This window comes from Vanessa tameamea, chromosome 3, assembly GCF_037043105.1.
Source record: "Vanessa tameamea isolate UH-Manoa-2023 chromosome 3, ilVanTame1 primary haplotype, whole genome shotgun sequence".
Classification (NCBI taxonomy): Eukaryota; Metazoa; Arthropoda; class Insecta; order Lepidoptera; family Nymphalidae; genus Vanessa; species Vanessa tameamea.
In genome coordinates, this window is record NC_087311.1 from 9,078,587 (window position 1) to 9,098,289 (window position 19,703).

General features: G+C 29.7%; 1 protein-coding gene across 11 annotated transcripts in view; it reads right to left on the reverse strand.

Moving 5' to 3' along the window:
• The window catches only part of Atp8a (ATPase 8A), an 86,418-nt gene that overhangs the window by 25,678 nt on the left and 41,037 nt on the right, over positions 1–19,703 (reverse strand). Inside the window, exon 1 of one of the 11 annotated variants that reach the window (XM_026635821.2) lies at positions 19,438–19,690. The exons of 9 other annotated variants lie outside the window; for them this stretch is intronic. In XM_026635821.2, the coding sequence (XP_026491606.2) occupies positions 19,438–19,483 (46 nt within the window). In that variant the 5' untranslated portion in view covers positions 19,484–19,690. Of the gene's footprint in view, positions 1–10,979; positions 11,405–19,437; positions 19,691–19,703 lie in introns of those variants that run through there. One more of the 11 variants, XM_026635820.2, reaches the window with a different exon arrangement.

The following is a 19,703-nucleotide window of genomic DNA, read 5'->3' on the forward strand; positions in this document are numbered from 1 at the left end:
TTACTGTTTTCGAAATATCTTAAAACTGGAGCATTGATTATGGATGAAAAAAATCATTCAGTATCTTAATAGATAGATCTCAAGTTTCACCGCATGATATTTATAAAATTTGTATTAATAACTCAGTAAATTCATCGTCAACATCACTCCAAACACTGAAATCGACCTTTTCTATTATCATTTTTTAAGCTATTTAGCTACTAGTTTATACATGTACTTTTGGTTAAATGGGGACACAAAAGTGTAAATAATAAGTTCACCGTGTTAAATTTCTATTATATCACATAATATTGTAGTAATTTTTATTTAAATATTGCTTACTTTTTGGCATTCGTCGTCCATACATTTTAGTATGGAGAAAATCATTTGACGGTTTTGACTTATTATTCGACATCGCTGTCAATAAATTTTCAGTCCCTCCCCAGATCTCAAGGTGGGAGCACGTTAATTTTTATTTCGAGCCGAGTCTTATAATTTCGCGAATCGTCTACGCACACATAGACAAGTTAGCATAAGGGTGGGGCGCGAGTGTCGTGGGATGCAATTGTTAATTTTTACTTTTCAAGATTTATCGACTATTAGTCAAGTCACATATTATTAAGTTAGTTCTTTGATAAATAAATATTTTTGTAATAATTAATAAAAATTTAACGATTTTAATTGGCTTTTTAATTACCCTGTATGAATCTACCCCATGGCGTACGAATTTACCGCATTTACTGTACGAACGTACCCCTACCATACCAATACGTGGGGTACATTCGTACAATTATTTTATGTAGAAAAAAGCCTATAACCCTTTAACCTTTTGTCATAATAGTTTTGGAGTTTTTTGTAACAAACTATAATATATTTGTTACACTTAAGCACATAAACTAGGTAAATACGACAATTAATCACATCGTAAAAAAATAAAATCTGAAAAGTGTACGAAGGGTAACTTTTCCCCTAATGTTGAATTAAAAGTACAAAATTGTAAGGATGAACATAGTGAATACCCGAATGAACCTGAATGTAATGTAATTTTTGCACTATCCTGCTTATTTTTTTCTCTTAATACGAAATTTAAAACAAACGCCAACTCATACCCAAACTCATGTCGTTTAGTTCGTCTGCTTAATTCCAAATTATTTAAATGCTTAATTAAAATAGTGCATAGTGCTAAGCAAAAACGGTTGATATACATTCCATTTTGTACTGATGCTATACTTAGTTAGTACCTTTCATGACCAGATACCGTCAGCGGGCCGCCCCCCTGATTTTTGTGTAATATAAAATAATTTTAATTGACTTGTTTAACCAAGAAGATTTATGTCTTTAGTTTTTAGTTAATTAAAAAAAACTGATTAATATTTACCTCCATTATTTTTATTTATAAAATTTAAGTAAGTGATTATTTAATGTGTCTTAACGCCCTAATTCGTTATACCTACCAACCTTAAATATCCAGAAAATAATAATTTAGTTAGAGGAGAGCAGTAGAATCAATAAAAATCATAACGTATATGAGGCATCTTAATGCACTCTGACCGCACCCTATGCTAACAAATAATTTATAATTGTGTTTGCGAGTGACAACCTTATAGCTAATACATTACTCATAAATAAATGTATTTTTATAAATCCTACGTTATGAACGCGCAATGAAAATTTAATTTATTCGTTGCAACGAAAACAAGCAACTAATTGTCTAGGGGGTGCGTACGATACACTGCACAATGCAAGTGTATTATTGGAAAGTACCTATGTGTGTGTTCTAAAATAAATTCCCACGCTTACAAACTATGCTCTTAAGCCACGTCAATGCTTGATATAACTTTTGAAAAGATTAACAGTGAATATATTTGAATCAATAAAGACATAAAAACAACTAGATATGTCTTCAGACAACGGCGACGAGGATGAATTATTACTAAACTTAGGTCCCCGGTATATCTGTTCATTTGCGAGATAAGTAGCTGAGTAAAACTCTAGAAAAATATATCCAAGTGTACAATAATATGGTCATGGGCATAGCTAATTGTTGTAAAATCACAAAGTACAGAAATAAAACTCATTGAAGCGTTCATTTTTTAAATTTGACTCACCTTTCAGATTTGTAATACTTTTGCCATATATAATAACGACTAAAGTGTTTCAAGAAAGCAATTTGGTTTCCTGTTGTCAAAAGAGCATTTGTCGTACAAAAACGTAAGTAGAATAATAAATCAAAGAACATAGTTTTTTTTTTTCGCTAGCTAGAAAGTTACAAAGAATAAAAGTATCAATAATTTGAAATAGCTTTTACTTGTCTTTTGTCAAAAGAATAACACAAAAACGGCATGGCCGTATTGATACCTATCCCCAGCTGACGTCACGTAATTTATATAATTCAAACACATGGCGAACAAATACCACCAATAGTGATAATTGCGCCCCGCAATCACTAGCGGTATTAATGAATCACTTCTATGATTATGTAATGAAAAATATTATTAAAAAACTGTATTTAAATGCAGAACATGTCAGTATAGTTTAAGGCAAATAAGAGAAAACGAATGTCTCATCGTATAAAAAGGTCAAGAAGACACTCGCTGAAGAAAGCAAGAAATTGGAACAAGTATTCAAGTTCCATTAGATAAATGTATTCTTGTATACATAAAATTCAATTTCATTGTTCTTTATTCGCTTGAACTAACTAACCGAACAAAACAATGACAATAGAAAATATTTAAAACTTAAAATTCTTTATCATAAATCAACGATATTACAAAAAATACTAGGTAACAAAACTACAAGTCTTTGTACAAAATAATTTGTTTTAAACTAAGAGATGATGCAAACACCCAATGATTTCACTTATTTTAAGGTTGCTTTAAAGGTGATTGTGTCATTTATAATAATATTATTGATCCGAACGTAACTCGATCTGTGTTTTCCTCTTACATGGCCGAGCCCCTGAACCGAACTTGATAAAATTTGGTATGAAGTAAACCTGAACTCTAAAAATGCATATAGGCTACTTTTTATGCCTAGCACCTGAACACCGACCCCTTTAACGCCTTTTGTACATAAATGATGTTACACAATCTAAGTCCTACTGTTATGTTAGCAAAACGATAAGAAGTACAAACAGGTATATATACTTTATCAAATAATAAACATTGATTTCAAATGCTCTCTGGAAAACCAGAAGTATTAAAACATCGCTTGTAATGTTTTGGCAGACATTCTTCCAAGAATTATCTAAATTTTAGGTTACGAGATTTTATTGCTTTTGATATATATAGTCTAACAAATATATAAATCGTATCACGACCTTGAAAATCTATATTATTGTATATATATAGTCCTGAAACTGTTTTTTTTGCACTTATCCGTCGACGATAAAGCTGCTGAAAAAATCTCAGTGAAATTTTGTAATTTAGACAATTTTCTTACAAACGCAATGAAAGCTAAATTGGGTTAGATAGCGTATAATCTATTTAAAATTAAAATTGTTTGAGGAAACAATTTATTACACTCTCAGACTCTAATTTAACTACTAACTGAATTTCATTTACAGATCTTTAGACTCACAAGTGAAGATTGCTTCCAACTAAACACAACGGTGATGAAAAAATTCTTTATTTAATTCAATTGATATTTTCTGTTTAGAAAACCCGCAGATTGCTGTGTTTATTGTCAAACTCACTCGCAATCACAATCAAATGGTATTTGATTACGAGAGTACCTCCTGAGAAAAGATTGTTTTCGATTCGAGGGTTTTTTTCAAGAACGGATACAAATTTTTATTAATATATATTTTAATTGCTTACACAGTCAATAGGGAAAATTTGATTAGCTCCTAATATAAAATTTTCCTGATTTGAATTTATTCTCAAGTTCAATACCGTTTAAAAAAATGTACGTTTATTTCTCGTCTCACATAATATATTGTGTATTTCTTTCATAATATATTACAGTGTATTTAATCACGACATCGATTATACATTCACGGCAAATTGATCCGATCTTTAATAGCATAATCAACATCAGATAAAGTTTACATTAAACTAGATTCAGCTATTTTTAATACCAAGAAGCCAAGAACATCATTTAAGAATATGTATATCTTCAGAATAGTTTCATAATGTTACGAAGCAGTTAAACTTAATACTTCATTCATTAATATACTTATATATATAAAAAAACACTAGTTGTCGCCCACGGCTCGCGTTTGAGGGGATCGTCATCAGATGTTTGATAAAAAGTAGTCTATTTCTTTCCTTGGAGTTCAAGCTTGCTACAACAAATTTCATCAAATTCGGTTAAGGTTTATCCGTGAAAGAGCAACAGACGTACAAACAGAGTTACTTTCACATATACAATATTAGTATAGATTACAATAAAAATAACCTTGTCCGTTTAATATTCGACGTTAAAAAGGATTTTAATGTATAACATCAGTTAGAAAAACTTTTATTTTCTCACTCCGTAAATGTAACGTATAATATCAGGTTGTGTGGAGTCTACGATTCAGTCCCAACTCTGAATTAGAGTAAAAGAAGCAATCTCTTTAAATAACAAGGAGTGAAAAAGAAGTTTCAAGTAAAATATAAAAATTGTAGACGTCTTTTGACATTTACAGGATTACTCGGCTGGAACAGGAATGTTTAGGTTTTTAAGATTTCAATTCTAGGTAAGGTGATTCAAAGACATGATCTAACGATAAGGACATATTGCACGGGTCAAGAATTCTTATAAAGACCATTCGCCGTGCTCTATTAAATTCAATAAATATTTGTATCCAATTTCAGATTTGTTTAAAAACGTTAAATATAAGTATGTATTCAATAAGTATTTAGATATTTAACCTGATTTAAATATAAATATATTATTTTAAATTCCTCTGAAGCAATTTCAGGTCTTAAGTAGTAACGATACATGAGTATATACAGATTAAAATGGCATAAATGGCCTTGCCCCCACCCTTGACAGAGTACTTGCAAATACGTTTAAAATGCACCGAGGCCAACAGCACTAACCAGCTTTCAAGGAGGCATGCGCGGGTTTCCATATGGAGGTATCCAGATATACACGAAGATGTCGACTAATAAACGCTGTAGTTTATTTAGTCACAAGAAGAGTTTAGTAATAAAGCTGGATGAAATTAAAACGCTAATTTATAAATTTTGACACGTGCTTAGAAAACATTTCGCAACACCAGGCAGTAATTATATACAAAAATTAAAATGACAAGCTAATTTTTATGTATTAATAAATTATATAATTGTGTCAAATGAAAAATTAATGCTTAAATAGATATATCTACTCCACGATTGCATCTACTTAATAAAATTTTAAAATGACCGACTCACATTTGAAACTTGATTGATGACATTTTTGCACGGGAATTTCTACTGAAACATAGGTGGGCACTAAAATCCTTTTTCAAAATTATCCTCCTGAGGTTAAATGGAAATTTTGTATGGAAATTTATTTACGTATAAATAATAGCTGTAGAAGCGTTTCTGAAAATTCATCACCCAAGAGGATGAAATTGGGGATTAAAGTTTATATGGAAGTTCGTTATATTTTATGTTAGAATCATAGAAATCGGTTTTAAGGCTTTTGTTTGTAAGTAAAATACTAATGTTGCATTGTTTCCCGAGTCTTGGACATGGTTAGTAACAGTTATTCATTTCGTCTCACGTACACGTCAGACAAAATCGAGAAAAATTAAATAAACATCAACCATATCTACGATTAAGCGACGCGACGGCAACGTTTCAACGTTATAGTTATCGCAAAGATGTTGAATTAGTTTTAGATTAATGTATTATCAATACAACATTTAACACCGAAAATGTACCACAGAAGACTTTATTAACTATAAGTATACTTAATAATGTGCGTCTCAAACTACTTTAACTGTAAGCCGCTTTTCGTATCGATCGAAGTTCAGAGGTTTCTTCGTATAAAGTACGCTTCCACAGTATCTTGTAAATTATAAGTTTCCTTGAATTGCAGACTCGTATTAATCATAAAACATAAATAACGTAACAAAATTGTTTTCACGTTGTTATTTATCATATATAATTTTTTATACAAATGAAAAATAAAACGGCAACTGTCTAAGCTCAAATCACTTGATAATTTATGTTTTCATAGTACAAGATTAGTTACTATAGTTTATATATCGGCAATTTCCTTCTACTAGTTTTTTTTATTACGACCATTTTGTTAGGTGACACCTAAAAACTTTAAATTTGATATGAGGAACCAATCAATCAGGAGATGAATGGGAGAAGAATATGGCTAAAGTGTGGAATCATCATACAGCACTTACATTCACCTTTTTCTGAGTATGCTTATTTTAATTTTTCGTATTTATTGTCTTGTACCTGCAACGATGCCTCATACGTGACGACAAGTAAGTCATGCTTGACACCATAATAAATAGACTAGACTTCCGACACGTGACACAAACGATATAACTATATTTTTAGAATGAAGTTCTTTATTGCACGTTCCTTAGACTCCAGACACTTAGCGAATGAGAGCTAGGCCAAAATAAATGGAACACTGCGACCGTCACGACACTTTTGCGTATGTGTGTTTATAAGCCTATTAATTTTATTACTTTTATTATTTATTTTTACAATACATGATAAGCATTAAATTATATTCGGAGATCCTGTTGTAAAAGCATAATATATACACTGTCTCGCCAAAGTCAATAAGTTTAAACTTCTTCCTTGTATTACAATATACCTATGACAAAATTTCTAGAACCATCTGTTATATTAACAATAAATAACAAATATACATAACATTATAAAGAATATTATTTTAAAGGAAAACAAATTATATATAAAAAGGAAGACGCGGTCTATTAAATATGAATACATAAATGTCTAAGCACTGATAAGACGGTAAAAGGAAAATCAAGTGGAACGCTGTTATTTTCCAATTCTACGTCCATATAGAATATTTATTATAAAATGTTTTTATTTTACATTATGCGATATGATTGATCGAAAGATTATATATTTGAATTAACATTATTAAATTATCCTCAAAATGTAAATCTTCGGAACGTTTTTGTTTGAAATCGGTTTAAAATAGTTTACGGTAGAATAAATTATGGGGAGTGGGTGGTTGGTGCCAGACGGGCGTGCACTGGCTTACCTTTATAAAAAATGAAGGACTTAGAGTTCTTACAATGCTAATATGCACAGGTGGCCTCTTACAGTCAGTTAGCCTTTACTTGTCTACTTTCCAACCATGAATAAAAAATTGAACTAGTAAAAGAGTGTAGTATCCCAAGTATTTATACGAAATTCTTGTAAGTATATTTATTATATTCTTATTATAAAAAGGGGAGAATGAATCTTATTTTATATAATTTCCTAAAACGATTTCAATATATTTACTGTCGCAAACATGTACTCTAAGGCAATTATTTTTTTGTAATCCGGGTAAAGGAGGCCGGGCGTAATAAGTTTTTTTTATTAAGGAAGGGACATCCTTTCCTTTTTCATTTTACCGTACATAATATAATTTAATACGTGTTTTTGAGGGAGAATATAACAAAACAAAAAAGAGTACCATCATTAACGGCTATTTGTAGGTATTACGTATTCGTCAATTATAAATACAGATTAAAAAGCTAACATAGAAATAACTATTGATGACACTAAAGCTCGCCAAAAAAAAAACGGCTGGTAAAGGAGAAAAAGGTACTGAACTACTTTGACTTTCCTTATTTAAACATATACATTGGTAAGCGGAAATCTTTAATGTGTAAGTAACATTTTAGGGTTCAATCAAATTGTCCCGAACCAAACGCACTATAGCGATTGTATAGATCTGTACACTTAGGAAGGCGTAAAGACAAATATAATGTATTTATTTTATGTTTTTGCTGTTCTTATTCTTACATTAGTCGTCTCACGCACACTAAGATCTAAAACTATTGTAAGCACGAACGTCACTCATACAAAATAAGGGTGGAGGGGCGCACCTTCGTCAGTGAATAAATCTATGATGTTTTAAAAATAGCTTAACATACGAATTTCACTTTGCAATCCAATGAATCTTTTGACTGGAGTTTTAATCCAGTCAATTATATATATATATGCTTGCTTGCTTCCTATGCAATCTTAAAATAAGGGGTAAATTTATTTTTTTGCGATCACTTCGGTTCTCGGAATCCAATATTGATTGTATCGTTCATCGTTGATTTTTATGCGCTCTATCATTTAGAAGTGAAAAATTAAAAGATACAATTTTTATTTTTGATTATCTGTTTCTAGAGAAATATCGATATAATATATAAATAGTCTATGTTATAAATGTAATTTTCGTTTTCCTATTATTTTGATAATATGTAAACTGGTTTAGTCTAAAAAAATTAACCAATTTTTTTTTGCTGGTTAAATATTTGGTAAATTATAAAAACCTTCACCATAAAAACATCCAAAAATATTTGTGCCAAATTTTAAGGTAAGGAATTGGCTAAACAGAGTCAGAGTCATAAATAAACTTCAAGCAAATATTATATCAACATATTTTTTATAAATAACATGCTGTTGGTAAATAAACATGCATTTTCTTTAATACTTGAAAATTACACCTTAAGGAAAAACTGATATCAATAATTATGGCAATATATATATATATATATATATGTTACTTTGATTTTTACTTGAAATAACTTGAAGATTACTGTCTATACAGTAAATGTAAACTATATCATTAATATATTTTAATTACTTATTCTAGATATAGGTAACTGTTTGATAACAAACAGTAGATAATTAGATAACAAGAAGATGAAATAAGACATCACACATTCCTACTCAGAATAGATTGTCGCAAGTTTATTATTTTAATACATTTTAATACAATGTTGAGCAGAGACAAGGTTTTATCTTCAACTTTCATGCATCATTTCATATGCAAAAAAGTATCTTGTAATGAGATCATTATTTAATGTTTTTAATTTTAAGCATTTATTATTTTTAATTAATTAAAAGTCTATAAGGTATACATTATGGTGTCGGCTCTGATATCTGAAGGTAAAGCCTAAATTTGATTGAAAAAATCACTCATATCTCTTATGAAGCAAACTACATATAATTTTTAGGTTCATATCAGTATATATGTATATAGTAATAAGGAAAAGCAAAAAATAAATAATAATTTGTAAAATAAAATAACTATGTCAACTTTTCTAACATTCACTTGTTGAATAATAAATATTTCTAAGAAAATAAAGAAACTACAACCTTGGATTAATAAAACATGCCTTGATTCTAATCAGTCTTGTTGGCCGTGTCAAGGTTAGTACACAGCTACTAGTGGAGCAGATGTTAAGGTTAACGTGAAGGTTTTACTGAAATACATTGATTTAATTTAGGGCCCATAAATTGTATCATATTTTTAGTGTTAACTCTAGTCGGTCTGTATGAGATCAGTCAGAATTTTTTAAATTCAACATTCACACACTGAGTGATGAGACTCAATTGCATTATTTATATGTATGCTCAGAAATATTGTTAATTCTATTCCAATTATATCACTTCCTGAAAGATATTATAACCATCAGAACTATAATATTCTGATGCAGGCTTAGGGCTATTTACTAAAAATTGTATTGCTAACAATTTTTTACATAAAAATGTTCCTTTTAATTAATGTTTGTCATGAACATACAATGATATTGTTCCATTTTTAGTTTAAGGCTAAATGAACTTATCTTGATTAAGCAATACAAGTTTATAATATCTGAATCATTAATTTTAACCAAATTAATTCCCTTTAAATATTTAACATGTTTGCATAATTTTGTAAGTAATAAGACTGTCATCATAATCAGACAATGTGTTTAGACTGTTCAAGAAACAGTTTATGCTCATACATAAATGTAGTTTGTATATGTATGATGAATATATACAAATTTAACCTTAATATTAAGTTCTGCTTATTTTCATAAAAATATAACAGAGTATTAATATGTACCTACATAATACATATTAATTCGTACATATTTCATTATTCATATATGTTATACAAAATGTAACTTCTCGTAACACATCCAATACAAAAAAAAGCTTAGGTGGAATAGGCTAGCAGACCATATAAATATATGTTAATTAACCAAAAATAAACTAAATACTATTATTATGGCTATGATAGAACTAGCAAGAAATGTAATAAAACTACAACTCAATATAATAGTTGCTCATTTCCACCATTTTCATTAGTGTTTATGTCCAATAAAGTTAAAATTCCATTTATGGATATCCTGCCTGGAAATCAACAAATACTAAGTTGACCTTTGTCATAAATATAATCTTATATTGAGTAATGTTGTAATTTATCAATGTTTTTTTTAAATGAGTTTAAATTTTTTTTAATAGGCTAAGTTGATAATGAAAACCATATCCAGGAGAGAAGATTGTTTAATCAGAAAATATGCAGGATATGTTTAACTTCTCTCCTTCTAAGCAATGTATTTTCCTTTTATATAAATGTAAGTTTCCTTCAAAAAGTTATATGTTATTGTGGACTATAATTCATTTTAACTAGTTATGGAACATACCCATCTCGCTCTATTAAATGTGAATAACATATTTATTGAATAAATATGATGAATGACTGATTCAAAATAAAATATATTGACTGGAGTTAATTAGACAATCTCTGAACAGTCATTAGTACTGTTATTGGTTTACATATTCTGATCATCAATTTTTATATTCACTTTGAGAATGTAACAGAATAATAAATTTGTATTTTATGGTAGTGCTAGAAAAATTATATATTTATTTGTATAAATTCTATGAAGGGGTTCATAACTCTTAAATAAATGGTTCTCTATTAATTAATTTTTTGTATTGATAACTGATATTAAAATATTTTAAATAGGTTTTATAGAACTAATTATGTATATCATTGTTTTATACGCATCGAGATAAAGATAATTTTAAGGTAGAATATATGTAGCTTACGTTGGTTCATTTTGAGCACCATGGCTCTGTAGAACCGTGAGAAAGGAGCCATCACGTTGTGGTTGTGGAAAAATCCCGCGACATACTCCCGTAAAGCCATTCCAGCTGTTTGACTATAACGCTCACAGATCACTAAGTCACAATTTCATAAAACGTTTAAACACTAAAAAAACACTAAATTTGACACACATTATCACCGCGGAGTTATTTCGATTCTAAAGTAAAGATAGATCGATTGAATCGTCATTTTTATTCGTATTAGATACTTGTAAATATTTTTTGCGTTACCATAAATAAAGCAATTAACGCATACTAATAGGAGCCTTTTGGAAAATGTTTATGCTCTCATGAAATTACGTGTTGACATCACAAACAACCGCTACGCGTTCTATCGATCTTGCTTTAACTTCCACCGCCCACAACAAACGATAATGATGTGAAAGAGTTTATTTGGTCGATCTAATAATATCGATATTACTATTTGCCAACCGAGCCTTCAAAGCGTCGAATATTTAACAAACAAATTGCACATTAAAAATTTTAGCTTCAATGATATTGTAGAAAAATTAAAAAAATACAGAGAAAAAGTAAATCTTTTTACAGTAAAAATTAACATTAGTGGAAGTGGTAAAATTATTATAGCAAATTTTACGAACATATATTTAGAAATATAAAATATCGATATTTATGCTTCTGCATACAGTAAATCACTAATAAAATGAGCACAGGAGCGCTTTACGGAAAATATAAGAACTAGAGTGACATGGACAGTGACCTATGATTGCCATAATTAAAAAAAATAAACGGAATAATTATTCTGATATATTATGATTGTATTATGTTATGATAAAAAATCTTGTTTAGTTGTTAGACATGGTTTGCTAAAACTTAAAGTATAGCTGAAACTTAAAATATATAGTTCTCGTGTTTTTTTTTATAACATTATATAAAATATAGTTTTGATAGCAAGCTTAGCGAGACTTATTTATTTAATTTGCCAAAAAAATAAAGCTGTTATTTTTGTTTTATTTTCTTAAATACAATATTTTACTTCATAAATAATACGTGATATGTATTTATTATTTAATTTCATTGTAAACATTGTATTGTATAATTTAAATGGAATATAAAATGTATGTAAACATTTTTATCAAAATTAATACATATTATATAATATGTATATCCACTACTAATACTACTTGTCGACACATTGCAAAATTATATTGAAATTTACAAGAAATATTTTATAAAGTTTCAGAAATATACAAATTATGCAACGTATTATAAAAATTCAATGTATTATTATTATTATTATTATAAAAATCAAGTAGGTACTTGTTATAGTTATGGCTAAGTTTAAGATTTTTTATGGTGCACCTACAAAATCTATTTGCAAATTATGTTGACTGGAATAATAAAAAGATAGCCATTATGATATATTATATTGGGCGTTGGTGTAATCTTTCTTTAGGTAGGCTATAGGATTTTCTCAGGGCGTCACGGTAGCATGCGAAAGCGGGTACCGCTGGTTTTTTAGTGGGTATTCCGGTGTACCGCCAACATCTTGGGCACCGGCGAGTCCCACATACCTCCCCACTTCCGCGTGGGGGAAACGCGTAATACGTTTTTCCAGCGAAAAAAAAGGTAGGCTATACGAGAAGAAATTGCAAATTCTGTGCAATGTAGGTAGGTATATATAATACAGTTATAAAAGAATGTTGTGTTTTTTTATATTACACTATTTTTATTAAGATTAATTTGTTGAATTCTAAGTAAAAAATTGCCTGTTAGCCATTATACATATAATTATACTAACTTCAATCCAATTTGTGACAATCGGATTGAAGATAGTATAATTATTATACATAGATGAAAGTAATGAGATGTTGGATTACGCTGCATCTTCTACCGTATTTTTCCCGGGGAATGTTGCCGGATTTTAAGAATTAGGTGTATAAAGTACGTAGGCTTTATTTTATTTTTTGTAAGGAACAAGCATGATATAGTATTGTTTGCTGATGATACCTTCGTAGTTTAAAAGATAATAGAAAACAGATACAGTATGACGACGTAAACAATGATATCTCTGAAATAGTACACTAGTTTAGCGCAAAATATTCTTAGGCAAAATAAAATAAAAAAAAAACACAAATATTGTAAAATATAGTACACCAAATGTGAAAAGATGTAGGAATCAACGGATTCAGTTGAGTCAGCTGGATTTCTTGTTCCAACTGTTGATGCCAAGTTGCAATGGTTGCCTGTTTGCATCTTGGACCTCTGGAAATCATATAAACGTATTGACGAATAGACTAGACTCCGCGGCATTTGCGGTTATAAAAATAAACTGTTTACCGATGTTGATACGGCTCGCTTAGTAGGTATATTTCAGTTACATGGTATGATGTTTACGGTATTATCTTTGGGGTAACGCAGCCGCTATCCATACGATATTTGTGTTGCAGGAAAGGGATATTCGCAAAATCTATAACCTAGGAGCTAAACAATTATTGAGGCATCAGTTTAAAGAAATCAAGATATTTACAAGATGGATACAATAAGTAAGTGTAATGCTTCTATATAAAATAAATGAACTTGATTTGATTTGATATATAAATACTTGAGGCCACTATGTATCAAGATTGTGAATCTACCTTTATTTAATGTACTACATTGGGTCGTTAGTTACTCCAAAGCTAATTGAAAGTAATGTATGTATCAATACACTTATATTGACATCGAACCGTTTGGCAGTGCATTCTGTAATATTTCCAGACCATTGGGTATCGACTGACCAGTCGTTAATGACGGTTGTCCCACGTTGGGTGCCAAATTGATAGCAAGCGAATTCAATATTATTACCAGGATAAATGTTTTGGAAAGGTCAATTTGCGAATTATTTACCTATATAACTATAATGGTTTTTCAATTTCTAGCTTAAAAATTCAAAATGACCACGTGGAACTGCAGTGGTAGAAGAACAGAATATTTAAGGTAAATAGATCATGAAAAACATTGAAAACATCGAATGAAAACTAACCCAGATATTTCTACTTTTTATTATAACAGTTCCAAGTAATATTTCTCGGACTAATCCTATTTACAGAGGGTGGTAAAAATTACATTAACTCAACTACGATATATAATAATACTTATGTGATCAAAAAGGTTTAATTTAATTAGAGCGCGGATAGTAATTACAGAAATGAAGTCGATACATCCATCCGGAGGCAACGTGTTCGATTCAACAATAAAATAACGCACACATTTACATTTATTATTAAAAACAATTAATATATTAAAAAATATTAATGAATATGTAATACATATTATACGTTATTCAATGTATGTACTTTTTTGAATTAGTCATTTTAAGTGCTTAATGTGTTCTTCCTCAATAAGTAAATTAAATTTATAAAAATGTTTAAAAACCCTATAGTTAGTATTAATTTATTTCCATGCAGGTGAAATATATAGATTTTGTATGTTGATGTAAATTGTATGGTAGAACGAAAAAAATCTAACTTATGTGATTTTTCTTTAGTTAATCATTCCGAATTATACAAATAAGTTAATCTTTATCAATAGACGGGATTGTTACAATATTCGAAATATTTTTATTACAATATCAGAATTCAGATAATGCCTTACGCATAGGTATGTTCTTATCTTATATCAAGTATCATCAAGTGTCAATTAGCGATATTATCAGAGGCGGTCAAGGGTCAGGAAATGAGCTGTGTTTCAAAAGATTCGTCGTCTCACCTAATCAATCCGAAAAAAAAATAAGCACATATTGAATTGGCTAACGTTACACCGATTCGAGATGTGGTCTAATGAGAAGAGTCAGTAAAAATTTTGGTAATTGATTAAAGGGTTAATAAGGCCTTCCGAAGAGGAAATCCGTTCTAAATACCGTTATATCCATAACAGAATCATTGTTCGAAAATTGATGAAGATGTCGAGTTTCTTTCAAAGCTCATGTAATGGAAAGAGATAAAAGAAGGAACTTGCAGCTGTAAATAAAACAATTTTCAATTGAGATAAGGTATTTTAATTTTAAAAGGTACTAGAAAATATATGAAATGGAAAAGTTTATATTTTAATGAGTTAACTACAGTGTATTAGTGAAAACCGCATCCAAATCGGTAAAGCCGTTTCCAATATTAGCGGTAACAAACGAACAGATAAACAGACAAAAATCCTAAAAATTACATTTTTGTCATCTATTGCGTTAATAAATATTAACCCCCTGTTCATTTTTTTTCTCAAATATTTTATACGTACAGATTTTGATCAGTTACGATTTTATTATATGTGTAGATAATACAGTATAATTATATCTTGAGGGAAGGCGAGTAGTAATTATTTAGAAAGAACTGGTATTAAAAAGCCTTTGCTATCTAAACACAATGATTGTCATCATTTTATTAAAATAATTCTAACAATGATCAACATTTTAATTCTGATTTTGTATAAACCTCAGACTGTGAAGAAGGTACTAATACGTAACGTTTCAAATAACATTAATTAAACATAAAATTATACATTCCTTAATGTAAAAGCTTTCAAGTATTATTTGGTAAAATTATTAATTTACGTAACGAGAATTTATAATTATATAAGTAAGTGATTCTTAATGAGTCAATTAATTTCATAAGGCCTAATCAATTGAGAATAATTGACATCAAACGCAAATCGTGACGCGGTTAGCACAACATATGTATATAGTATGTGTAGGTACTAAAATAACACACTATTCATAGTTTATGAAGTATTAACCGTGCCTAAGGGACCAACTGAAAGCCGGTGCAGTAATTCGATTCAGCTATACTGATCTGGCTCCTTTTGCCACACATTCATTATACATGAAATTTAAATCGCTATTATTTGAGTAATGTGTGACGATAAAAAAAATTGTTTCTTTTTCTGTGTGTAAACATTTTAAGTCCGTTTAAAAATGTTCCATTATTAATTTTTGCCTCTACCACTGGTAATAATCACAGCAAATCTGGAACACGGCTGTTCTTGAACCCGTTTCGGAATTAGTTATTAAGGAATTCAACTGAAACGGAACTGTGGCGTAAATTGTAAAGCAGTTTAAAAGCATTGATTTCAATCCTACCCTCTACTTTAAAAATAATTTATTTATAATCATTGAATTAGTATATTAATATTTTCTAAAAATGTTCTTAAAATGAGGTTAGATTAGTACAAATAATATTCAACGAAGTCATTCCACACTATGACCTTGAATCTATCAATAAATAATTAGTTAAATGGTCGAATCACGTTTTATTTATTTTGACTGAGCTCATGTCACAAGCAATCAGGAAGATCCAAAGATTTAGATAGGTTTTTATATCGTTTTAAACAAACTGTTAAATAAAAATTACCTGGGATGTTGGTTTATATTAAGACACTGTTATGCATTTTACTGCAAGTACTCATTTTGTCCGATTCCATCAGTGCATGTAGTGCTGGCACGTGGAATCACTAAACCCTAGAAATAGTCACAATGGCAGCTTGAATAACGTCTGAAGTCGGTCTCGTGCAAGCTACGTGTTAATTGAAACAAATGAGAATGGTAAGAGTGCTTACGATTTCAAAAGATTCGACTCATTTGCAGCAAATGCAATACCAACGTGTAAAGTTTCAAAGCTTTTGTTTTCTAGCTTAAATGCACCGCGGCTTGGTCTGCGTAGATAGTCCTAATTTTACACATAACTGCAATATATTATTTCAAGATTATCGAATATTGATTTATTATTATTATTTTGTTAGGAATAAAAAAAATGGCATGTAAAGTGTTTTCTTTGACAATTTGGAAATTCTCTAATTATTTTTTTTTTGCAATTTTCGTAGTGGTTCAAAGTCAAAAGGGAACTTGTCACTTGACATTAAAGATTTTCCCCGCGACTCACAAGATAATAGAAAACTTGATTAAAGTTTTAATATCAGTATGAGCGGAATGTTATATAATTAACATTGATAAATAGATTAATTGCTTTTAGATAAAAGGGCATTATTAGATTATTTATACACTTATAAGCTTGTCAGTAATATTATTACTGAAATAGATGAAATAGATGAAATATAGGTAACTTGATAACTATTTCAGACGAAATGATAGTGGCGTCGGTTTTGAGTCATCCACTTAAAAAGATAAACACGTATAAATATTACATTAACCGATAGCTGATACATGTATGTATATGTATAAATCGAAATGTTACTGCGTGTTTATTTAAATATGTTCTTTTGAAAGGTCCTATATCGAAATAATTGATACATATTTAATACATGAAAATTTCAGTGTTTAATTCGGGGAATCTGCTAGTTCAATAATAAAGTGTGCTCGTTATGTTGGTTCATATTTGTTTTTTTTTAAGATAAATTAATTTAATCTTATATAATATCGAACAACAAAAAAAACAGTAAGATGAAAATTTAATGTGTAAGAATGTATGTCTTTTTAACACGCTTTAATTAGCTTCACTTGTAACTATGTATATAAGAAAATCTTGGAATCTTAACTTGACCCACTTCCCGGTCTTCGATTAGGATGAAATTTTGCACACGCTCTGAGTTCTGATGACAGTACATGACTAAGAAACGTCATTACAAATCCAATATGGCGGCCTCGGCCAATAGGAGATAAAATTTAAGAAGTGGTCTATTGGTATGTAACATATAATGTATCGTATGTAACATTAATGTTAAAATATAATGTATCGAAAACAAAGAAACTCGAATACAATAATGATAAAAATATATTCCTGAGTTTTTTCAGCTTGTATAAGTATAAAACATTTCTGAACATTTATGGAAATATTTTCAATGATACTCACTACGTTACCTAAGTTTGGATGTTGCTCAATTTTATTTCCATTGTTTAGCCACGATTTATTTTAAGATCGATTTTAATGAGATATCGTTTATGTACATATTATTACCTGTATGTACTACTAGCTGAACCCGTGACTTTTCTCGTACTTTATAGCCCACAAACCTTCACCACCATTTTGCCTCCTCAAAGGGTGAAATAAGTAGTCTATGCCCTTTCCCGGGACTTAAACTCTCAACAAACCAAATTTCATCTAATTCAAATGAAAGTAGCAGACAGAGTTACTTTTGCATTCATAATATTTGTAGGGATTTATGGGTAAAAAATTCAGCTTATAAAATTTAATTTATTTCATTATGATAGTTTTTATTTAGAACTATATAATATACTAGTTGTTAACCGCGGCTTCGCTCTTGGGATTTTAGGTTTTTAATTATTTGATTGTCAGACAGGCCTACAGAGTTAATAACATATTTATAATATTGTTATAGAATTTTGAGTTAAAGCTTAACATGTCAACGTAGTAAGAGAGAAAATCGCTATTAAAAGACCCCTTCAGACGAATTAGGTATCTTTAAAGACCAAGAGATATTTGTGTATATTTGAAGATAGATTATTATATGACATTTGAAGAAAACATGAAAAATCTGCAACAGAATGCACTTGAATCAGAATATTATAAATGCAAAAGCAACTCTGTCTGTCTGTTGGTTACGTCATCACTTTAATCCACTTAACAGATCGTACAGAGTTTAGTAAGGTTGTTGCTTGTATTTAAGAGATTTACGGAAAACAAAAGTTGACACGTTTAGTAAGTATGTTTATGTTCAAAGAAAAGGGGAAACCATGAACAATAACTAGTATTTTATTTGCAATATATTTCCTAAGAATAACTTTTCATATTAATGGTGAACACGACAAATTAAGATAATTATTATTTAAGAATTTTTAATTTATTCAAATGCTTTAGAATGAAGTTTGAGAAATAAGTTGTACTTAATAAAATGCTTTTTAAAACAATTTTTATTTCGTCAGCAATTTTAAACAAGATAAAATATTATTTCGGAAGATTTTCTTATCACTAGCGGCAAAAATGTGTGCAAAATTTTAGCTAAATCGGTTGGGTAGGACGGATTTAAAATTCAGTTGTAATCCGCACATAGATAAAAGCTGCAGATGAAGCTAAAAATAATTCACAAAAAAGACGTAGCTAAAATGTGTTAGCAAAATACAGGCGGAATAGATGGCTGAGTTCGATCTTGACTGTATTTTAATATTTGAAGGAGCGCAACCAAATGAACGACCTATAGAATACTAAGTAACCTCTACTAATGGATTTGCCTGTGATTAAGAAAGCTTTAATGGTGTATCACAATGTACTAACCTAATATTGCCGTATTTTTTTCTTGTTCATTTTGTAAAAATGCGAATAGTGTTTCTTATAAAAACGAATAAATAACTATTACAATTATTAATAACTAGACTAGATTACGCTCTATTTCTAATATATAACGTTAAATATTTGTTTTGTACCAAACATAACGTCGGTTTTGGCATTTGTTTGTTGACGTATCAAACAATTTATAGTTCCCTTAACGTTAAACTACTCACCAAGTGGTCGGAATTTCGCCAAGATTGCTCGGAATGTTGTCCACATAGCTTTCAACTCGATATCCACCGCGCTACATCATTACTAGCACTTATCATGTTACTACGTGGACTTTACAGGACAGTAAAGTAGTAGTCGATGACATGAGCGACGTAGAACAGGAGGCAGGTGGCGATGTACATCATTATTAGTATTTGCACCAACATGATGTTCACCCTCGGCCTGTGTCGACTGACTGTGGTTTAGGAAACCTTACACAAGGTGAATG